The sequence below is a fragment of the Choloepus didactylus genome, chromosome 1, assembly GCF_015220235.1.
Source record: "Choloepus didactylus isolate mChoDid1 chromosome 1, mChoDid1.pri, whole genome shotgun sequence".
In the NCBI taxonomy this organism is placed as follows: domain Eukaryota; kingdom Metazoa; phylum Chordata; class Mammalia; order Pilosa; family Megalonychidae; genus Choloepus; species Choloepus didactylus.
In genome coordinates, this window is record NC_051307.1 from 9168572 (window position 1) to 9193117 (window position 24546).

General features: G+C 42.1%; 1 protein-coding gene across 4 annotated transcripts in view; it reads left to right on the top strand.

Moving 5' to 3' along the window:
* The window catches only part of ERG (ETS transcription factor ERG), a 199640-nt gene that overhangs the window by 117956 nt on the left and 57138 nt on the right, over nt 1-24546 (top strand). For all 4 annotated transcript variants that reach the window (XM_037831557.1, XM_037831560.1, XM_037831563.1 and 1 more), the window contains one exon: nt 14531-14748. In XM_037831557.1, coding sequence (XP_037687485.1) covers nt 14531-14748 — 218 coding nt within the window. The remainder of the gene's footprint in view (nt 1-14530; nt 14749-24546) is intronic.

A 24546-nucleotide genomic window follows, 5' to 3' on the forward strand; every position in this document is an offset into this window, starting at 1 on the left:
TGCAGACCCCAGCATATTTATAAAGGACATTCCTCCCTGCCCCATTTTCCTGTGTTTTATTCGTTAAGGGAAGACAGGCGTCCATCTGCAACGAACACACACTAATGCGTGGCCATCTCTTTGGGTCTGAATAATCTGATTAGCCAGAGAGATCAGGTGTGTTGATTTAAATCATTAAATAAGAAATAATTAAATGACTTGGGGACTTCTTGTTGCATCACTTTCAGGCTCATAGTAAAGCCTGTTGTACTTGCTTCTTACTGGTTTCCAAAAGGCTCACCAGGTGTGTTGCCAATTCTTTAACTCCACACTATATCCTGGGATTCTAGGCACTTATGCCCTCACTGCATCCTTTCTCTGCCTTTTCCCTCCAACTGCCTTTCTCTCTAGGTGGTTCCATCTCTTACTGCAAAAAAACAGCCCAGCTCTTCCCAGGCCGTGGCTAGACGGGGCAGTGAAGTACTCTGGCATGTGCTCCCTCTTACACCATCTTCTCTTTTCTTCTAATAGCACCCAAACAGAGGCTGGGGCACAGCCTCCGGGAATGGTTCTATTCAGAGCTGCCAACCTTGTTTCTATTGTGTCCTCATTGTTGATGTTACTTCTCTTCTCTAATAATGCTTCTTCACCTGTGAGTGGGGATGACGATTGACTACTTAGGGCTATTGGATGAATTAAGTAACTGTATTTCATAAAATTTAAGACGCCGTTGGTTATAAAATGTACCATTATTTTATCTGCCATTGAGGAAGAAGAAATACTGCCAATGAATTTCATCACCCGCCATTGATGGTAAGATGCATCCAGATTTCAGAGCTGATAAAAAGTAAGAAATTGTGTATCTTAAAATCAACGCAATATGGCTAAAATAATACTGTATGTAAAGTGATTAAAAATGTTACCTGGTTTATTGTATGATGGATCAGCTATTTACAAGTCCAGAGAAAGTGTCTAATAGATATTTCATTCATCCCAGAGTAAGGATTTAAGTGCTATACAGCATCCTGTTTAATAATTTGCAAGAGAAATTTACAGAAGAATATATTGTATTGGCTTGTAATGTGCTGAGAACTCTGGCAGAAAGAAAGGCAGAGTATTCATTTAAGATGCATTGGCTTTCCAAAGTGGACAGTCTCCACACTGTGTTGTGATAGCAACAACTACTTAAAGAAAATTTCTCTTAAGTATGACTACAACAAACAGTGCTTGTTTCACTTAGATTTTTTAAAATTAATCTAAGTTTTTATTAGAGAAGTTGTGGGTTTACAGAAAAATCATGAATAAAATATAGGGTTTCCATATACCACCCTATTATTAACAACTTGCATTAGCGTGGTGCATTTGTTACAAGTGAAGAAAGCACATTTCCACAACTGTACTATTTACCATACTACACAGTTTAATGTAGGGTTCACTGTTTGTGTTGAATCTACAATTCTGTAGATTTTTTTAAAATTCAAATTTTATTGAGATGTATTCACATACCATACAATCATCCATGGTGTATAATCAGTTGTTCATAGTACCATCATATAGTTGTGTATTCATCACCCCAATCTATTTTTTGAACATTTTCCTTGTACCAGAAAAATTGAAAATAAGAATAAAAAAATAAAAGTAAAAAAGAACACCCCAGTCATCCCCCCCCACCCTATTTTTCATTTAGTTTTTTGTCCCCATTTTTCTACTTATCCATCCATACACTGGATAAAGGGAGTGCGATCCACAGGGTTTTCACAATCACACTGTCACCCCTTGTAAACTACATTGTTATACAATTGGCTTCAAGAGTCAAGGCTACTGGGTTGGAGTTTGATAGTTTCAGGTATTTACTTCTAGCTATTCCAATGAATTAAAACCTAAAAAGGGTTATCGATACTGTGGATTTTTTAATTTGATTTTTATTCTAGTAACAATATATTCAACCTAAAATTTACTTTTTTTTTTTTAGAAGTGGGATATGGTAATTCTTTACTTAAATTTCTGAGGAACTGCCAAACTGTCTTCCACAATTACTGCACCATTTTACTTTCCCACCAGCAATGAACAAGTGCTCCTATTTCTCCACATCGTCTTCCACACATAGTTTTCCATTTTTTAAAGTAGTAGCCATTCTATTGGGTATGAAATATTTTTTCATTGCCGTTTTGATTTGTATCTCCCTAGTGACTAATGATGTTGAACATCTTTTCATGTGCTTTTTGGGCATTTATATATCTTCTTTGGAGAAATGTTTATTCAGATGTTTTGTCCATTTAAAAATTTTTTTTGTCTTTTTTTTGTTGAGTTATATAATCTAGATATTAAGCCCTTATCGGATATGTGGTTTCCAAATATTTTCTCCCATTGTGTAGGTTTACTTTGATAAAGTTGTACTTTGATAAAGTTGTACTTTGATAAAGTTCTTTGATGCCAAAAGTTTTTAAATTTGGTGAAGTCCTATTTATCAATTTTTTGGTTTTGCTTGTGCTTTGGGTGTAAAGTCTAAGAAACCATTGCTAACCAAAGGTCCTGAAGATGCTTTCCTACATTTTCTTCTAGGACTTGAACAATTCTGGTACTTAAATTTAGGTCTTTGATCCATTTTGAGTTTATTTTTTCTTTTGGTGTTGCGCAGGGGTCCTCCCTCATTCTTTTGCATATGGAGATCCAGTTTTCCCAGAACCATTTGTTGAAGGGACTATTCTTTCTCAATTGAACTATCTTTCCCCTTTGTCAAAATTCTGTTGGCTATGAATGTGGGGGTTAAATTCTAAGCTCTCAATTTGTCTCCATTGATCTATATGTCTGTCTTGTGCCAGTTCCATGCCCTTTTGATTACTGTGGATTTGTAATAAGTTTTTAAGATCAGGATGTGTGAGTCCTCCAACTTTGTTCTTCTTTTTAAATATGGCTTTTGCTATTCAGGGCCCCTTCCATATAAATTTGATGATTGGATTTTCTATTTTGGCAAAGAAGGTTGTTGGAATTTTTATTGGGATAGCATTGAGTCTGTAATTTGTTTGGATAGAACTGTTTTCTTAACAATATTTAGTCTTCATTCCATAAACATGGAATGCCCTTCCATTTATTTAGGTTTGTGTTGATTTCTTTTAACAATGTTTTGTAGTTTTCTATGTACAAGTCCTTCACATCCTTGCTTAGATTTATTCCTAGATATTTGATTCTTTTAGTTACTATTGTAAATGGAATTTTTTTCTTGATTTCTTCTGATTGTTCATTACTAGCGTTTAGAAGCACTACTGATTTTGGGATATTGATCTTGTACCCTGCCACTTGCTGAATTCATTTGTTAGCCCTAGGAGTTTTGGTGTGGATTCTTCAAGATTTTCTGAATATAGGATCATTTCATCTGCAAACTGGAAATTTTCACTTCTTCCTTTCCAATTAGGATGCCTTTTGTTTCTTTTTCTTGCCTAATTGCTCTGTTCCAGTACAATGTGGAATAACAACGGTGAGAGTGAGCATCCTAGTCTTGTTTCAGATCTAGGGGGAAAACTTTCAATCTTTCACAGTTGAGTATGATGTTAGTGGTGTTTTTTTCATATATACCTTTTACTGTATTGAGGAAGTTTCTGTCTATTCCTAAATTTCTGCATGTTTTTATCCAGAAGGGGTGATGGATTTCATCAAATTCCTTTTCTGTGTCAATTAGGATGATGATGTGTTTTGTTTTCCTTCATTCTGTTTATATGGTATATTACGTTAATTTATTTTCTTATGTTGGACCACCCATGCATATCTGCAATAAATTCCACTTGATCATGGTGTATAATTTTTTAATGTGCTATTGGATTCAGTTTGCTATTATTTTGTTGAGAATTTTGCATCTATATTCATAAAAGATAATGGGCTGTAATTTTCTTTTCTTTTGATATCTTTATCTGGCTTCGGTGTGAGAGTGATGTTTGCATAATAGAATGAATTAGGGAGTGTTCCTTCCTCTTCAGTTTTTTGAAAGATTTTGAGCAGGATTGATATGAATTCTTCTTGGAATGTATGGTAAAATCCTTTGAAACCATCTGGTCCTGGGCTTTTCTTTGTTAAGAGGTTTTTGATTACTGATTCAATGTCTTTCCTACTTATTTCTTTTTGTTGAGATCTATTTCTTCTCGAGTTAGTGTAGGTAGTTTTTGTGTTTCTAGGAATTTGTCCATTTCTTCTATGTTATCTAATTTGTCGGCATACAGTTGTTCATAGTATCCTCTTATAGTCCTTTTTATTTCAGGGGTGTTGGTAGTAATGTCCCCCTTTGCATCTCTGATCTTAGTCATTTTTTTTTTTATTTTTAGTTTTTTTTATTTTTTATTTTTTATTTTTTATTTTGAAATAAATCCAAACTTATAGGAACAGTTGCAAAAATAATACAAACCCCATACACAGAACTCCAGCATACCCCAACTCCCCTCCACCGATACCCAGATCTACCAACTTTAATATTTTGTCACTTTATCATTTCTTTCTTTTCCTCCCTCCCTCCCTCCCTCCCTATCTATCATCCATCATCTATTGCTCTGGCTTCTGAACATATGACAGCAAGTTGCACACATCCTTGAAGAAATAATATAATTCACATATATATTTCCTATGAACAATAATATTCATTTATGTAATCACATTAAGTGTAGTTAAGAAGTTCAAGAAATTTAACATTGATATAAAGCTTACATTCTATATTTCATTTTTTTCTTATGTCCCAATTATGTCCTTTTGAGCCTTTTCTCCTCTAAGATCTCATCCAGGATCATCTATGGCATTTGATTGTTATTATCTATTTAGACTGTCTTTTCTTTTTCAGTGTGGAGACATATATAGCATAAATCTTCCCACTCCACCCCCTCCCGAGCATTCCATTTAGTGGGATTAATCACATTCACAATGTTGCAATGCCATCACCTTCCCACCATCCATTACTAGAAATTTCCCTTCACCCCAAACAGAAACCCTACACTCATTTCTTAACTCCCCATTGCCCCTTCCCTCACTTCTCATAACCCGTACTCTACTTTTCATCTCTGTGATCATATTCTCTGGTTCTTTTATTTGTGTTTACCGTGAGGCTTAAATTTAACATCTTAAATCTGTAACAATCTTGTTTTCTTTGATACCAACTTAACTTCAATAGGACACATAAACTGTGTTCCTTTACTCCTCCATTCCCTCACCTTTATGTAATTCTTGTCAAAAATTACATATTTTACATTGAGTCCAAAACCACTGATTTATCATACTTCATGTATTTTAGATCCTGTAGGAAGTAAATAGTGGAGTTACAAATCAAAAATTCAGTAATATTGGTATTTATATTTACCATGTGATCTTTAGTGGAAATCTTTATTTCTTTATGTGGTTTCAGTCAATTGTTTAGTGTCCCTTCCTTTTAGCCTGCACAATTCCCTTTAGCATTTCTTATAGGACTGATCTACTCGTGATGAAGTCCCTCAGCTTTTGATTATCTGGGAATGTTTTCATTTCCCCTCATTTTTAACCTCCAGGTATTTGTGAACTTTCTAAGTCTCTGATGGTTACTGACTTCTATTTGTATGCCACTGTGGTCAGAGAATGTGCTTTGAATAATTTCATTTTTAAAAAAAATTTATTAAGGCTTGTTTTATGTCCCAGCATATGGTCTATTCTGGAGAAAGTTCCGTGATTACTAGAGAAGAATGTGTATCCTGGTGATTTGGGATGTAATGTTCTGTATATGTCTGTTAAATTTCTCTATATCTCTCTCTCCTTTCTTTGTTTCTCTGTTGGTAGGGCTCCCTTTAGTATCTGAAGTACGGCACATCTTTTATTAGCAAAATCTCTCAGCATTTGTTTGTCTTTGAAAAATTTAAGCTCTCCCTCAAATTTGAAGGAGAGTTTTGCTGGATAAAGTATTCTTGGTTGGAAATTTTTCTCTCTCAGAATTGTAAATATGTCATGCCACTGCCTTCTCACCTCCATGGTGGCCGCTGAATAGTCACTACTTAGTCTTATGTTGTTTCCCTTGTACGTGGTGAGTTGCTTTTCTCTTGCTGCTTTCAGAACTTGCTTCTTCTCTTCAGTATTTGACAGTCTGATGAGAATATGTCTTGGAGTGGGTTTATTTGGATTTATTCTATTTGGATTTCACTGGGCATTTGTGCTTTGTGTGTTTATATTGTGTAGAAGGTTTGGGAAGTTTTCCCCAACAATTTCTTTGAATATTCTTTCTAGACCTTTACGCTTCTCTTCCCCTTCTGGGACACCAATGAGTCTTATATTTGGACGTTTTATTTTATCTATCATATCCCTGAGATCCATTTTGATTTTTTCAATTTTTTTCCCCATTGTTTCTTTTGTTATTTCATTTTCCATTCTGTGGTCCTCAAGGCCACTGAGTCATTGTTCAGCTTCCTCTAGTCTTGTACTATGAGTATCCAGAATCTTTTTAATTTGGTCAAGAGTTTCTTTTATTTCCATAAGATCATATATTTTTTTAATTTAGTCTTGCAATTTCTTGTTTATGCTCTTCTAGGGTCTTCTTCATGTCCTTTATATCCTGTGCCATGCTCTCATTGTTTGTCTTTAGTTCTTTGGTTAATTGATCCAAGTACTGTGTCTCCTCTGATCTTTTGATTTGGGTGTTTGGGTTTGGGCTATCCATGTCGTCTGTTTTTTTCATATCCTTTAAAATTTTGTTGTTTTTGGCCTCTTGGCATTTGCTCTACTTGATAGGGTTCTTTTAGAATATGAAAAACACCGATCTCTGATTTGTCAGATCTACAGCTTGGTGGCGTACACTTTCTCTAACTAACCAGCAGATGGATTCTGCGAGTCACCTATTCCCCTCTAGTCAGTTCTCCCCAACTTTGTCTTTCTGGACTGTGGGGATCTGATTTTTGTGGGGACCAATTGGTGTGTGTTATTGGTGCTGTCTGCCCTGAATGTGGAGTGTGTGTCTGAGCAGTTAGGGAGGCAGGGCAGCTTTAATAATCAAACCTCCCAGGTGTTCCTGGAGATTTAAGGCTGTTGCAAGAGTCTAAACCTTCATTTCAGTCTCGCCACAGATTGTCTCTGCCGCTGACCCACAAGTCTTAGGTATTGGCATTTGGCCCCTGGGTTTTCCAAGTGGGTCCCTCTTCCCAGCCATGCGCTTCTAGGGCCTCTGCTGAGGGAAGGCTAAGCTACGTCACAAGTGCGTGCCATCCCTCAAGGGAAGCCCTGGGCCGCCGGGCTGTGCAGGGGTGCTCCCAGCCTGCTGTAAGGATGGCTGAATGGGGCGTGTTAATTTCCCCCTTTTCACACAGCTCTGCCTTCCCAGTTCTGGGACAATTAGCTGTGGATGTGTGAAAGGCTACTGTCCACGCCTGACACCGTGGCATGTGCGCACACCGCTGGAAACACCCTCCGTCACCCTGGGTTCCCTGGCGTGGCTCCAGGCTGTGGCTTTGGTGCCGGGCAGGAGCGTTCCCAGCCCACCAGGAAGATGGCTGCAAGGGGAGTGTTTTTTTCCCCCTTTTGGCTCACCTCTGCCCTCCTCGCTCCGAGACAACTAGCGGTGGGTGCGTGAAAGGCTATCTTCCACACCAGATATTGAGGCATTTGCACAGCCCTTCCCTGCCATGCCTCACCATGCGGCCCTCACCACTGTATCTGCAGCTGCTTTTGGGTTTTTTTAAAAAAGAACTAGTCCGCCTCCAAATGCCAACCCTCGGTTTCCTGACACCGCAGTGTGGCTGCTGGATATTCAGCAGTTTACTTACTCGTTTCAGAACTCTGACTCCCATTTTCACCAAGTGCATGCTCCCTGTGGATTTAGCAGAACTTGTCCAGCTGGTGCATCGCTGGAACTGGTGTTCTGGGTCACTTTCTGGCTTTTATCTAGTATTTTTCATGGAGGTGTTTTTTTGCCCTGTCTCTCCTAGCCGCCATCTTAGGTTCCCTCTGATCTTAGTCATTTTTATCCTCTCTTTTTTTTCTCTTTGTCAGTCTAGATAAAGGATTGTCAATTTTATTGATCTTTTCAAATAACCAATTTTTGGTTTTGTTGATCTTCTGCATTGCTTTTATATTCTCTATTTCATTCATCATTGCTCTAATCTTTGTTATTTCCTTCCTTCTGCTTGCTTTGCTTTTAGTTTGATCTTCTTGTATTGTTCTTCTAGTTTTGAGGATAGGTCTCCGATTTGAAATCTTTCTTCTTTTTATGTAAGCATTTAAAGCTAGAAATTTCCTACTCAGCACTGCCTTTGTTACATCCCATATGTTTTGGTATGTTGTATTTTTCATTTTCATTCACCTCAAGATATTTCCTAATTTCCCTTGTGATTTCCTCTTTTACACATTGGTTGTTTAAGAATACATTGTTTAATTTACACATATTTCTGAATTTTCAATTTCTCCCAGATTTATTGATTTCTAGCTTCCTTCCATTGTGGTCAGAGAAGATATATTGTAAGAGTTCAATATTTTCAAATTTATTGAAACTGTTTTTGTGACTTAAGATATGATCTATCCTAGAGAGTGATCCATGTGTCTGTCAGGAATCTGGTTGTTTCAGAGTATCACTGAAGTCTTTTATTTCCTTATTGATCTTATGTATAAATGTTCTATCCATTATTGAAAGTGGTGTAGTAAACTCTCCTACTATTTGTGTAGAATTATCTGTTTCTCCCTTCAAAATTTTCAATATTGCTTTATGTGTTTTGGGGGCTCTGCTGTTAGGTGCATATATATTTATAAATTTATAATTATGTCTTCTTGTTGAACTGATCCCTTTTTCAGTATATAATGACCATCTTTGACCCTCATAACAGTTTTTTATCTGATATTAGTATAGCTACTCCAGCTCTCCTTTATTTCTACTTATATGGGATATATATTTGTTTCCATTCTTTCACTTTCAACCTACTTGTATCTTTGAATTTAAGGTGAGTCTCCTGTAGACAACATATAGATGAGTCATGCCACTTTTATCTGTTCTGCCAATCTCTTCCTTTTGACTTGAGAGTTTAATCTATTTTCATTTCAGTTATTGTGCTCCTCAATTCTAGGAGTCCTGTTTTGTTAAATTTTAAAAGTTCTACCCCTTTATTGAGATTCTCATATTGTTCATTCTTCATTCATTGTTTTCCTGGTATCCTTTAGTTTCTTTCTTTGCATTTTCTTTCATCTCTTTGAGCATATTGAAGATATGTCTTTGTCCCGTATGTCCACAGTCTGCTCTTTTTCATTGGTGTTTTCTGGATATTAATCTTCTCCCTTTGGATGAGCCATCATTTCCTATTTCTTGTTTGTCTTGTAATCTTTTGTTGTACAGTGTACATTTTACTATTTTAAAATGTTAACTCTGGGATGTATTCCCTGAGATGTCTGATTCTTTGATTTGTAAGCAGCTTTCTTTTTTTTTTAAATTAATTTATTAAAAAAAAAATTTCCAACAAAACAAAGCAAAGGAATAGGAAAAACAATTATCCTGAAGTAACTTCATTGCTTCTTATATGCCCCTACCATACCACAAGAAAATTAACAAATCATTATAATAATAATAATACCATAAGAATGACCAGCTTTCTTCACCTGGCATCTGTCCAACCATTGCAGCTCTTCACCTCTCTTCCACAGCTCTGAGGAAGTGCACCATCTTTAATTCTCCCCTGCCATCTTTGTCTAGGGCAGCTTGGAAGATTTCCACCCTCAGTGATCCGAAGTAGCAATTAAAAGCAGTGATCAGCGATTGGTCCATGCCCACCTCAAGTCTTGGAGAAGTGGGTTTTTATGTCCGTCTTTGGCACTAGTAGGCTATGCCAGGGACCAGACCCCAGTGCTGCCTGCCATGAGAGTGGGGGATGGATGATGGTAACCACTACACAGTGAAAGCAATTTACTGGTATTTACTGTAATTTACCAGTCTCTTCCTCCCACCCTTCCCTGGGTTCTGTACAGTGTTCTACTGGACTCTGGAGTTTCAAATTAGTTGTTCAGACAGTTCCTGACTGTTTAATAGTTGTTCTGGTGGAGGAACTGATTCCTGGTGTTTCCCACTCCACCATCTTCCCACATTTCCTCTCTGCTCAGTTTTCCATTTGTTCTTAATAAAGATTCGAGGCACCTACTATTTGAGGAACCTGAAGATAGATTTAGGAACTTGGTTCTCCAGAGGTTTGGTTCTGGCCATCTTCCTAATTTTTGAAAACCATATAAAGACCATTTAACCTCTTGTTCTTTAGTTGCCCTAGCTATGAAAGAGAGCTAATCATTCTTGAAGATTTTGCTTCAATGCTTTACCACACCTAGATTTTCATGAAAGTATAAATATGATAGCCTTTCTGAATTAACAATATAATATTTTCATGCATCACGGGATCATCAATTGAAAGCAAGTTTGGGTATGGATTCTTGTTATCCACTTCTTTTACTTTAAATGAAAGAGCCTCTCAAAATATCAGTCTGTTATGGGGAGGTATCAGGATCCCTGAAATACTTTGCTGGAAATGTGAGGGTTAGCACAAATTGCATTCGACTTTTTTTTTCTTTATTAATTTACTAATCTAAGCATTTAGGATCCTTTGTTGTAGCTAAATGTAGTTACTTGAAAATAGAAGGATATTTGAATCTTACAATTCAAAATGTAGTCTAGTCGAGTACTCCCCCGTTTCCGGAACTGTAGGTAAACTATTATTCCATGGCCACAATCCAAAGGAAGGCTCCTCCAGTGTTGTTTGTTCATTTGGCATTCAATTGAAATAATAAATACTATAGCACTGACACAGCAGTAGCTTTGGTTTAAGGGCAATTTGCTTAAAATTTATGTGTCTCTCATGAGTTCATCAAAAATGGCACTGCTAATACGTCACTTGCCACATTGGAATACCCCAACTTTCCTGGAGCTACAGAAAAAACACCCCCACACACTAGCGCACAGCTATCTAAAGTTCAGGTCTTTTTATAGTAACATAGAGGCAGGCATATTAAATTATGATGCCTCATTTATGCCAGGTTTTGACTTTTTTTGAGTTCTCTGTTATAAAGCACCCCAAGCCGTTCCCAAGCCCTGTGGCTGGCTGAAGGTTCTGAGAGAGTAACCTATACATGCTAACTAAGGCATCTGCTGGCACTTTGGGCAGGTAGGCAGGTAGGCAGGTGGGCAGGTGAGATCTCCGTGATCAGGGAGGGGGCAGGGGCATCAGTCAAGGCCAGGAAGAGCCACTGCAGAGCCGGGTTTAACGCGCTCTTGTGTTTCTGATTTCCAGGGCAGTGTTCTGTACTCCTTCCTAGTTTTAATCCTCCTGGGCTAGGTCTTCTGTCCCCCTTAAAGTTCCAGGGTGGCTGGACTGGAGCATCTTACGCATTTCTGTTGTCATTCATGCTTTAACTGTAGGGATGCTGAAACCTGCATGTAGAAACATTAAGTGGATGAACAGAGGTTATTGGTCTGTTGCGGTTCTTTTCCTTCCGAAAGACAGCACTTAACTGTAGTAGCCATTTCTATCCAAGTCAGTCTTTGAAAACTACTCTTCAGCTTCTTTTCTCTCCCTCCTGATTGTTAAAAAGCGCTAAATATGCTACGTGTGTGTTGTTTTTGTTTTTGTTTTGTTTTTGTTTTCTTTTCCCGAGCTGTACTTAGTTCTAGGTGTTCTGAAGCCTTTGTTTAGTCAGATTCATTTGGGAGCATGTTTTTGATCACTCTTTCTTTCCAGAATGCAGACTATATTTTCACCCCATTTTGTAATATTTATCTTGAAGCTTCCTCAGTTCTTGGATGTTTCCCTTCTGATGAACAAAAGCAACTCACTGGTTGCTTTTGATGTTCTGAATTGTATTGCCTCTCTCGTTCTTATGCTATATTAACTTTGAGAAGAATTTTAAGATACAAAGAAAAAATGTGTGTCTGCCTTATCTGTAGCATTTGTAAGTAGTTTTTTTTCAATTGATCTCAATTAACTTTAATTTCTTTCTTTAGAGAACCATGTGCTGAAATGATGCTTTGCCAGATGTGCGAATGAATACACATTTAAGCCTCATTTTAGTTCTAATATTTTGGTCCATTTTTTTCAGTCCTGTACTAAATTTGGTCATTGGGTTTCTTTTCAAGTATATCTTACTTGGTAATGGGGATATACAAGTATTTTAAAGTTACTGCTTTTTTCTTGTTGTTGTCAAAGACATTTTCTTTTTAGTTTATAATTAAATTTAGCCTGTCCCTTACATACAATCTGTTTCTGCCAACTTCTGAGATAGCTCACACATACATACATGTTTCTCATCATCAGTGAGCCAAAGCTAACATTACATAGTATGTTATTCCCCTTCAAGCTGCACTTGAATCTGTAAGACCAGAAAGGAGACGAGAGAGCAGTGACCAGCTTTGTTCTCTGTTCTGAGGGTAGAGAATCAGTCTGTCCAGTGCTGCTATGGAAAGGGAGTATCTGTTTTGCAAAAATTATTTAAGAACCATTATTTTCTCTTTCTTAATTAGTATGACAACATTAAGTCCATGGTGCTGATTTTAGTTTTAAACCCTACCTCTCTGAACTTAGGTGGATTCCTTCAATTCTTTCAAATGCTTTGTCCTAGAAAACAGAGCCATTTAATTCAGGTTCCATTCTATGTCTAGGATGACCATTTCTGCATGTCCAACTTCTATAATGCCTCATTTGGTTTCTTTCTGTTTGTCCATGTGTTCAATTTTGCTGTATGTTCAAGATGGCAATTTTTTTTTTTTTAATTTTTTTGCACCTGATTCTGGCTATCCAGCTAGCAGAGCAGATGCTTTTGTGCATTCTGTATTACTGCTTAAACCCCTGTCTTAGTATATTCCAAAGCCAACAGGGCTGTGAGTTTCAGGATTCTAAGCAATCATGTATGTGGTGTGTGTGTGTGTGTGTGTGTGTGTGTGTGTGTGTGTGTGTGGTGGATTGGAGGGGGTGGGACAGTTATCTGTGCATGGACATCTGGCCACCACTTTGAAAACCATAGCTTGATGTTCCTTATTTCTGACTCACTGGTTCATAGTCTAGTGCATCAGGCAGAGAAGCTGATGGACATGGGAACCTGTGAAAAAAGCTTGGAACTAGAAAAACAGCTCAGTGATGTCATTGGTCTGTGGGTAGGTGGGACCTGGAAGGGAGGAGTATCCACTGAGGTGGGGGTGGGTTATTTATACAATTGCTTGTGCTCCCTAAAGAATCTGACACTTCTGGATAGGGAGGGACGGAGGTCTCCATTTCAGAAAGCTGCTTTGTAAGGCTCCATTACTGATGGGGAGCAACCGTACTTGTCTGAAGGTCAACTCAAAGAATAAGGAGAGAGCATTAATTTAAACACATATTCCAAACTAAAAGGGGTGAGAGGGCATTATAAACTGTGAAGCAGGAGGAGGTAACCAGAAAATACATATTGGTTCTATCCCTAATCTTGGCCAGTTCACTTCAAAGTTAATGGTCTCAGATTTCTCATTTGAAGATAAGTTTGGACTAGAAGGTCTCCACGGTCTGCCCATCCCCCAGCTCCAAAGTTCCATTTTAAGAACATTTGTGGTCCAACTGGCATTAGGTTCTCACTAATTGAGAGCAATTCTGAGGACAGCAAAGTACCAAAATTAAAATCATCTATCATACGTTTTTTTTTTTCTGTTACAGAAACCAAATTGGATTGTCTTGTTGGTTACTCTTGTGTATTTGGCACACAATACATCAGTTGAGTTGTTGACACTTCCAAGTCAAATTTGCCTTTGTTGATTTGGCTGTAGAACATAAGCTTAGCTAACAACTTGTTTCACTTAAAACCACAGTAAAACTCTTCAACAACAACTTTCTGTTTCTTCTCACCAAATCACGCAAAAGAGAAAATACAAATGCAGTGACAGAAAGTAAAGACAAATAAGACCTAGCCAGTGATTCAGATATTTTAAACATCCTGGTATTTGGAAACATCTGGATAATTCACAGCTTTTTTTTGGGGGGGGGGTTCATTTACCATCCAGATGTTCACCATCATGGAGGCACCGCTTGAAACTCTATTTCAGTTAGTAACTTAGAGTGGAAAAAGTCATTATCTTTGTGGGCTTGACTTTGGAGCTCCATTTTCCCTTCACTCTTCTTCTAAGTGTCTCTTCCTCAAAACCCGAGAAGGTGGCGATTTTGCCAGATGCTTAGGTGTTAGCCTCCACATTTCTTTCTCTTAATCTTCAGGACTGTTCTGTACTCTGTCTACTTGAATTATAGATTGCATTTGTCAAATAATGACACATGCAATTGAATGTCTTCTAAGGCCTTTGAAATTCAACTTCCTTCAGTTGAGATTAAAGTGGGTATTATATGTGCGGCTGCAGTTGAGCCTGGGAGACCTCAGGAGCTGCATAAAAGTTTTTCTAGGCTGGCCAGTTCCCAGTCTTACGATCTGGAGGGAAGACAGCAAGATCCTTTCTGCTTCTGAAAGGTTAGAGGTGGATACGTGAAAACCGTCTAAAATGTAGTCCCTCTTAGAAATGACTCTGTGGTCACTGACTTTTGAAGCGTGACTGTCCTTTGACGTGTCCTGAATATGTGTGTCTTGTGTTCAGGAAGCCTTGTCGGTTGTGAGCGAGGACCAGTCTTTGTTCGAGTGTGCCTACGGAACGCCACACCTGGCAAAGACGGAGATGACCGCCTCCTCCTCCAGTGACTATGGGCAGACGTCCAAGATGAGTCCGCGCGTCCCCCAGCAGGACTGGCTGTCTCAAGCCCCGGCCAGAGTCACCATCAAGATGGAGTGTAATCCCCACCAGGTGAACGGCTCAAGGTAAGGACACCACAGATTTATCTTCTCCCTGACCTCCTGTCTTCCTATCCCTTTGAAAAGCCAAAATGGTGATTCATCACCCTTCTCCAAAGAGCGTTTCAGGAAGTAAGGCCATTGAGCAGTCCCATTGGGCAATGCAGAGAAAACACGTTCTCCAGGGGTCGGTGTTGAGGATAGGGGTTGTAAAAATGGTAGCATATTTTCCAAGAACTCTCTTTGATGATGTGGAATTCAATTCCTAGCATGTTTACCAAGAACTCTCTTTGATGATGTGGAGTTCAATTCCATTTCCCAGGCATGAGGTTCCCTTGGGAGGGGGGTGCCTTGCCCACATACGGCAGAATTCATCGCTGAAGTTTTTATCTCCTGGGAAATAATGCTGTCTTATGTTTTTATGGTGGGAGAATGTCAGCCAGTGGCCAGGCAGCATCGAGTATGTCCAAGCGATTTGCTAATCAACCAACCTCAAATATCCTCTACCCCCGCCCCATGCCTCTATCTCTCCCCCTCTCTCCTTTCTTAATGCATGCTGCTGCTTCTCATCTTTGGTCACACTTAAAACCAAGCCCTGATGCCTCCCATAATTATGAACTTTCCTAGGTTTATCATGGAAATGCAGCTGTCATTGTAATGTGTTATTGAATGACGAACTGTCCCTGGTACTCAAAGGCATTTCATTAGATAGAATATAGTTCTTAAAAGTAAAGTTGATTTTAATTATGACATAATATTTCATATATATTCAAGAAAAACAACACTGAATCTCAGAACAAAGAAACGATAATTTCTTTAGTGTTGGGCAATCTAACAGAGCCAGTAACAACAGCTCACATTTTCTAGTTCTTTACCGTGTACAAAACCCTTTTACAACCAACGGCCCATCAGTTCTCCAACCAGCTCTGCGAGAAATGTTTATCCCCACTTAATGGATGAGGAAACTGATGCTCAGGCTTTTTATGGTTAACCCAAACTCCCCACTTCAAGGGATTCAAAATTTGGATTCAAACTAAGAGTGTTTGACTGCACGCCCAGTGCATTTTCCACTCTGTTACAGCTATAAGGGGGCTTTTTGTTACGTATATGTTTTCATGCTAAATACGTTTTTTGTAAGTGTCATGTTTTATAAGTTCTGGAAACCATTGCGTCAGCTTCTGGTGAAGCCTTGATGAAGGTGACGAACCACAGTGCCTTAAGGCAATGGCAACAGTGAGGCAAGTGTGCCAAGCAGGGAGAGGAAGATGCCAGAGCCTTACCTGACTCCCAGGGGTCAGTTCACTTCTGTGCATCTAGCTTCTTCCTGCAAATAGGACTGATATTTTTTATATTAGATACGCGCTGACACAGGTTCTTTGTGGAAGCCAGCTCAAGGCAGGCCCACCTTGGACCTCATCAAGAGATAGATTCCTGAAGTCCTTAAAAGACTTCAGTAGAAAATGAATTCACAGCACCCAGGGCAGCAAAATCCTGGGGAGTTCATAACGAGGTGCAAATATCTCACAGGTGCATCCTATCCATTTGATAGACTGTTTCCTCTGATCATAAATATATATTTCTGAGACTTAAAAGAATGCAGCGTAATCATGTTCAAAAGAATGGAACTGCTTTTATGTAGAAGAATGTTGCTGGAGTCAACCCTGGAACTAATGAACAGATTCTGCTTTTGATAGAGTTTTGTGATCCCATATACGCCCTGAGAGCTGTGATATGAACACTAGGAGCAAAACCCATTTCTAAAGCTTTTCTTCTTCAGAAGCTAATTTCTACCTACAGGAAATACATGTGCAACTGTGTGTGTGTATACACAGGCATGTGTGTGTGTGTGTGTATGAGAGAGAGAGAGACAGAGAGAACATCTCAGGCAAACGAACCCAAGTGCGATGTGTCCTGAGAGCATTTCCAGCTGCAAGAAGCAGTGTGGATGGTGCCCTGGCTCTTGTTTGGAGAAGGTTTGGCCTAGGCCCAGCTCCAGCAACACCAGCCTGGGCTTAGCAGCTGCAGAAGGGAGACTGAGCAAGGAGGCAAGAGTATGGTGTTGCAGAAACAAGTTCTCGGAAAATGACAAAGCCTGCTATCTCACAGGAGAACTGCAATCATAGACCTATGGATTTGTCGTAGCCTATGATTTCCTTCCATAGCTGATATGCACATTCCTCTCTGTCCAAGGCACGTGGGTTCTTTCCAGCCTCAGTGGTACACCACAGGAACTTGGGACGGGGGCTCTAGGCAACCCTCAGCTCTAGCTAAGGGAAGGTGGTCCCCAAGACAGACAGTCCCCCGGGGGCTCCCTCACCTTCCTCAGCCTCCCCATGCCCCCCACTGGGGGGATGTTTCCTGGTTCTTCTCTCAAGGAGGTGAAAAGATGGGGACTGAGCTGAGGGTCTGTCTCTTCCCTGGGAAATGAAATACTTTTTGGGGAAACTGGACAGTTTTCTAGCAAGGTAGCAATTGAGAAGTTAATATCTTCCTCTCTCAGGCCCTCACAGAATTCTGAGATTGCTCAGAATGGTACCATAGTAGAATTTTTTTTAAAATTTTTATTTACAAATGGTCTACACCCACCAAGCAGAAACTCCCCCTTCTCCCCTCTCTTACTGCCTGGTAGCCTCTAACTTACTTTCTGTCTCTGTGAATTTGCTGTTTCTAGATATCTCATATAAGCGGCATCATACAATATTCATCTTTTTGTGCCTTGCTTATTTCAGTCCCATCGTAGAATTTTAAAATCCAGTTCAGCTGGAAGCAAACCGTGAGGTGGTGTCAGCAGGTCCGCCAGCCCTGGAAGTCAGTCCTGTTTTTTCCTTGTCTTCCCGTGGTGTTAGTGGTGTTTGGTGCTATCTGTTTAGCCGGTGCTGTCCCTGAGAGAAAAAGGCGGAATCCCTCTACCCTTGGCCAGGGTCCATGTGCTTCCTTGGGGAAAATGGTGGGCCTGGCATGACACAGAGAGGGCGGGAGCCCATTTGCCTTGGGAGCCCCCAAGCTTTGTGGCCTAGAGCGATTAGAAAGATGCCAAGAACCCCCTGGCCCCCATCATCATTCCCCACCCCTGGGAATTTTCTGGGAGTCCCCTCTGTGGAAGAGAAAACCATGGTGCTTATGGCCATGCTTGCAAGTGCCCCGTGTGTCTGTGCAGCTGAGAGCAGGGCCCATCCTTTCCGATCTCCAGACCAGCATTCCCCGGGACGGCGAGTTTTGTCTCGAAACAGGCTCGGCCTGGCTGGACAGGAAGTGGTGGAGGGATCAGGCATCAGATGGGAGGCTCACCTGGGGACCCTGCAGAGAGCATTAAAAGGCAGCTGGCGAACCCTTCAGCCAGGCTCCTGAGGGCCGTGGAGGAAGGAGAACCTCCGAATCCACCAGTGGAGCTAAGGCCCATCTCACCTGGAAGATCGAGGGCTGCCTGGGATCTGGTCCTCAGACGGGCCGCCACGCTCTGTCATCTCCATACATGTCCGTTCCAGCTCCGTAAAAGGAAAGGGACACGTGTTCGCTCTGCTTTCTATTCGGGAGACCCTGATTGAGCGAGGGGCTGCGTGGATGCAGGGGTCAGGGAGACACGGGGCCTGCCCGGGGAGCATGGCTCACCACCCTGGGAGAAACGCCCCATCTCCCTGCATCCTTCACAGGGGCGCCCATCCAGGTGAGCCAGGGGGCTAGGGACAGCCTCAGGAAGAAGCACCGATTCCTGGCGTTTCTAATTGTCCCTCCGTTGAGTTTTCGGGTGGCACATACACCTGTAACAGTCCAAGGGGAATTTACATAAGCCAAAAATTGGATTTTGGCTGGAACGCGTGGGCTGTGACCTGCGTGGCCCTCGTCACTTGTTTGCAAACGCCTCCACAGGGGCGGTGTCCTCTCTACAGCGCAGGTCTCTCCAGAACCTGGCCCGTCCCCTGACTCCTGCCATACCGCCCTCGGGGTGAACCGCCCCTTTACCCGCAGGGAAAGGCCACGTGGGAGGGAGGGAGGGAGGGGGAGGGTAGCTCCCAACCGAGTAGTGGCTTTCTGCAAAAACCCAGCCCTATGTGCTTACAAGCTCCTGAAATGAAATACGAGTGAAGTGTGACCTGTTGCCATTATAATAGGATTTCTATGAAAAAGAATAGAAGAAAAGCAGGAGAAAAAGGAACCGCCAACTTGTGCCAGTGAGGTTTGGCTCGGGCGACAGAATCCTTTCACACATGGACCAACGTCGCTGTGTGCACAGAGCGTCAGTGCACCACCCTCCCCATTCCCTTGTCTTCACTCCAGCCGCACACACGAGAAACCCCCAAGTGTCCACACAGTGGAGCGGTGTCAGCGGGCAGCCAAACTCAAACCAGCTGTTTCACCACGTGGTGCCCACCGAGTCCCCTGCCGGTGGTGTCGGCGTCTGTCCGGCCTCTCCAAGACCCTGCTGATGACCTTAATTTGCTGGGAGGTCCTCAGACTCAAGCCAAGAGAGGGTACAAAATAATACACACTCATACACTCGCCACAGAAGTAGTGTCTTCCCAGGCTCATGCAGGCCATCCTGAGGGCAAAGCAGGCTGTACCCCTCCATCCCGGCCTCGGGCCAGCCGACTCCAGCTGCCCTGGCAGTGCCTTCCTCCTTCCCCAGCCGACGGAATGGTGGAAGTCCAGGTAGGCCACCGGGGGGCGGATTTCAGGTGGAAGTTATGAATTTGTGCACCGTATTTTGAGTCCTACTGCTCTCCCAGTCCCCAGAGCACGTGGAGTCATGAACTTACGGTTTGAGTCTCTGGGACGTGAGGTGAGGTTTGCCCTGGGACAGGGGCTGTCAAGTGGGGGTCCCAGGACCAGCAGCACCAGCACCAAGTGGGGGCTTGTTAGAGATGCACATTCTCAGGCCCCACCCCAGCCTGTTGAATCACAGACTCTAGGGTGGGGCCCAGGACGCCGTGTCCTAAAAAGCCCTCCAGGGGCTTCTGATGGACGCTCAAGTCTGAGAAACACTTTCCTGGTACTTGACCAGGTAAATGAGAAGTGGAAATGCCAGCAGCTAGTGGAGGTAGCCATTGCGCAGTCGGGAAGTCCAGCGCGCAGAGTGGGGTTCGTCCCGGGAGATCTGCCGGGCTGGGGAGGGCCCCCCTGCGGCGAGAGGTGATGTTATCCGGGTCTTGCCTCACTGTGTGTTCTGTAAAGGAGGGTCATTGTGCCGTATGAAAAACCCCAGCCTGGGGTCAGATAAGAAGATGCTTTTGACATATTAGTAAAAAAAAAAAAAAAAACATTCCTTGTATAGGTGTGATGAAGATGACAGAAAATGATGCTACTTGATAGGCCCATTTCAGTGTCAGGTGCTCTGGATCTGGGTGGCATCATTCATTCATTCAGCGAGTATTTATTGAACACCTATTCTGTGCAGTCACTGTGCTGGGCACTGGGGATGTGGAAGGAAGGATACCCTACAGTCCTGCCGTCACAAAATTCCCTTTCTAGTGGCAGGAGACAGCCATGAAACAAGATAAGTAAGTGAAATAGATAGCAGGTTAGACGGTGGTAAATGCAAAGGAGAAAATTAAAGCAGGGGAGGGGGTGGCAGTTTTAGATCCCCGAGAAGTCAAGTCTTGGACCTTTGAGTAAAGCACCAAAGGCAATGAGGAAGTAGCAGCCTTCTTCAGTGCAAAAGCCCTGGGGTGGGTGAGCCTGACCTGCTGAGGGACAGCAAGGAGGCCAGTGTGGCTGAGGGTTGGTGACAAAAGGGAAGAAGCGATGAGGTCAGAGAGGTCACGGGGCCACGGAGGGGTTCTGACTTCCACGCTGAGTGAACAAGGAAGCTGCTGGAGGACATGAAGCAAAGGAGGGATGAGATGTCTTTCTGGGCTCATACTCTCTCTCGGGCTCCCACGTTGAAGCTGGAATTCGGGGAGGGCCTACACAAGGCTGGTGGTTAAGGAGGGTGGGGAGAGGTAATGGGATTCTGGTCTCTCTTGAAGGATATGCTTTGCTGATGGATTGGGCATGTGGCATGAGGAAGAGAGGAATGGAGGACAAGTCTGAGTTTTGGGGTGATAGACCCCAAAAGCAGGGTGGACAAACCACAGACGGGAAACCTCCTGAGATGAGAGCAGCCCCTCTTGAGCATCAGTCCACAATGCCAGGCCAGATCGGGGGGTTCTTGTCTCCTTGCCTGAGTTCAGTGGATCCTAATTTATTAAACCAGTGGTTCTCAACCAGGGGGGATTCTGCCCCAGGAAACGTTTGGCAATGTTTGGAGACATTTTTGATTGTCACGAGTCGAGGTTCTATCTGTGTGTGCCACTGGCATCTAGTGGGCAGAGATCAGGGGTGCTGTAACACATCCTGATGTACATAGAACAGCCCCCCAAAACAGAGTACCCCAGCTCCAACGTCAACAGTGCCGACGTTGAGAAACCCTGCATGAAACCACCATTATCTGATGCTTCCTCTGCATCATGCACTGTGTTTGCATATTTGAAGTTGCGATGAGAAAAGCTAATCACAGGTAGAAAAGGTTCTGTAGAGATTGTGTGACAAAGTAAGAGGGATGTTCAGGGCCCAGTGTTAGCAGGAGTGGGGTGTGATCAACTCCACCTGGTGGGAGAGAGCGGACTCTGAGGGTAATAATTTTAATCAATAGTCCTACAACTCACTATGATTTATTGATAGCTATTGGGATACAATATTATTCAATGTCCGCGTCAATGAAGGAGCATTATTATTATTCCCATTTTACAAATGAAGACCATTTGAGTTTCCAGAAGTTTCCGTAATTTGCTGAAGCCCACCTGTCACAGGGACAGCAGGCCTGCTAGGACTCGAGGCCTGTGCTGTCCTTCGTTCCCTGGGGATGTCTTCATTTAACTGAGCGCCTCTCGCTGTGCCAGCAGGGTTTGCAGAGTTTCCCACTGGTGATGCACAAGCAATGGCAGTTTATCTCTTGTCTTCTGAGAGATGCTGGATTCAAGCACCAGTTCCATTTGGATTTCTTGCATATATTAAAAATTTTGAAACATTTACTTTCATCTCATTTTATTTTGTTACTCAGTGTACTTCCTCTCACCTTTGCATTAACTTCAAGAGGAGTCTCCAAATTAAACCCCATTTTAAAAATTAGAAATTAGCCCAATTACTAACTACAGAAGGATATCTTTGCTGAAGGTCTTTTAATACCAGGTTCTCTCATTTTACTCACAACACTCAATTTTTAATACCTGAAAATAGTTTATTGGGTTTTGTCTTCTCCAAGACTTTCTACTTTGATTCACTGTGGTTTGACACCACCTATGTTTCTTATAGAACTTTTTAGGACAGTAGAATTCATAACAGTAATTGCATGTGTTTCTTTCTCTGTCTGGGCTCTGTACTGGATTGGCATAAAAGATGCCGCCTAATTCAGTTTGACTACCGTCTAAGCTGTGGGCGGCACAATGTCGGGGACTTGCCAACCAGTGAATTTTCCTAACTGTGATAGCAGTTAGTAGTAATAGCTAGTAGTGATAGTTTGTCCTACTTCCAAGAATCCTGGGTCTTTACAGATGCCAATTCGTTGGGCTGCAGAAATGAGGCACGAATTGGGAGGTTCACTGTTTACACAGACAGAAATTAGAAAGGGAGGCAATGCCCTGTTACTTCCTCTCTCTGCCCAGAGCCCTTTTGCTCGCCTTTCCTTAGTCACTCATCACCACCTTTGCCATCTCTTGGAGCGTCTAATGGCTTGGCGCCATTTTGTAGAAGGGGTCCTAAGAGTCACAGTCTTCCTCATTCCAGATGCAAGTGAACCCCTCACTCACTGTGGGGGTCTTCAGCAGGGTGAGGGGGACTGCGCCGATCTTTTCTCTCTTGGAAGTGAAGTCATTTTGGTTAACCAGAATTTACCTAGCCTGTTAGGAAAAGAAAAACCTGAAGCACCATAATGTCTGTTGGGCTTAATTCTATCCTCTCTGAAAAATGAAAGTGTCTCAAAAGACAAGCAAAAGCTCTCACAAGATATAGAAGACTTCCATCTGATCTTTGTTGTGTAGTTGTTTATGGATATCTTACTCAGTGGAGCATTTTATTGGAAATGAAAGACATCTCCAAATGATACAGTTTTCCCAAATTTCCAAGATCTAATTGCTACATGGTCTTGCTGTAAGGAGAAATATACCCTTAAATAATGAAATGGCTTAGGGAAACTTCAAGTCCCTTTTAGGGACAAAGAACTAACTGTTGGTGAGTTGGTGATGACTGTTAATTAATTTTGTCCTCAACTGCTTTGGAGATGGGGGCAGGGAACAGCGCTGGTGGGAGAGGCTGAAATTCCAGGTGTAAGAGAGAATATTTAGTAAGGGTAAAAATAACATGCAGCTGTGAAGACAAACATCTACAGTTTCAGTTTGAGCGCAGAGCTCCACATGAATCACTGCCGAGCTCCACCCGCCGTCCCAGCCGTGGGGTCTGAACCAGCTTTTCCACTGCCTCTGGTCCCTCGATGATTCAGAAATAAAACAGACCCACACATTACCCTGGAGCTCTGGAGCTCTCTAGACAATCCCCTCCTTGTCTGGGGTCCTAAAAATACCCTTTGTGGGAACTTACCATGATTCTAAACTCCGTACTGTGAAAACTGGTTAGGAGTTTATTCAGTCGATTAGGACTAAGTGTGCGCTTTTGGGATCCTTATGAAGAAAACCACCTAAGAAGAAATTTGTTTGTATTCAGGTTTGAGAAAGACCTGGGACCCTTGCTCCTGCCAAGCCTCCTTGTGGGGGCCACTCACCAAACTGACCATTTTGGTCGCTTAGGATAGAGCTGTCCGAAAAAGCCCTTTATGTTTCTCCCATGTAACTTCATTGTCAAGTTCCTCTTAACGGGAAATAACCAGATAAATGACAAAGAACATTCAGGGAGATGGCGATATTCTAATAAGCAGCGGTAATGTGCTAAAGACTGCACAGGAGTAAACATCAGCTTGCTCACTCACATCAGGGGCTTACTGAGGTTGTGATTCAGGTATCACCACCATCATCACCATCACCACCAACAGGAACACACACACACACACACTGTATGTTGCTGTATTAATTTGTATAGTTTACAGTTTGCAAAGCCTGTTCACTCACACCCATCTCAGGACAGGCTCATAGCACCCTCAAAGGAGGCTTTCAGTTCTAGGACTGGAGAATTTGAGCTTCAAGAGGTTAAGGTGACTTACCCAAGTTCAACCAAGGTCAACACTGGTTTCCTGATTCCATGATTAGGGACTTTCTGTTGCACTGCAGGTGTAAGATGAGGAACTCACTGTTAAGTTAGGGAGATTCATTCATAAATTCACACATTCCCTTACTCATTACACAGACATTTATTGAGCATATACAGAGAATGATGGAGATGCAAAGGAGACAGTTCTTTCTAGAAGCCCGGGAAAGGTTCATAGAGAAGGTGACTCTAGAGGTGACCTCAAACAGGTGAGCACCGCAGGTGACAGTGGTCTTGGGCAGGCGCATCAGCACTGACGGTGGAGAGAACAGCAGGAGCAAAGAGGGGTAGGGAGTGATATGTAACGTGGCCTTCGAGGAAAGAGTATATGGAGTCAGGGAAATGGACTGTGGCCACTCGAATGCTGCTGCCATGAGAATAGGGTCCCACATATATCCCCACCACCTGGGACAATGTCTGGCATAGAGAGCTGCTCAGTAAATGTTTTAAATGAATGAATGCTGAGGAGGCTCTGAGCAGGCTCACCCAGAAGAATCTAGGAAGTTGGGTTTTGTCCTAAGGCACTCTAAAGCTCTGGAAGGGGTTAGGTTGCAAGTGGCCTGCTTGGATTTGCGTTTGGGGACATCACTTTGTTGG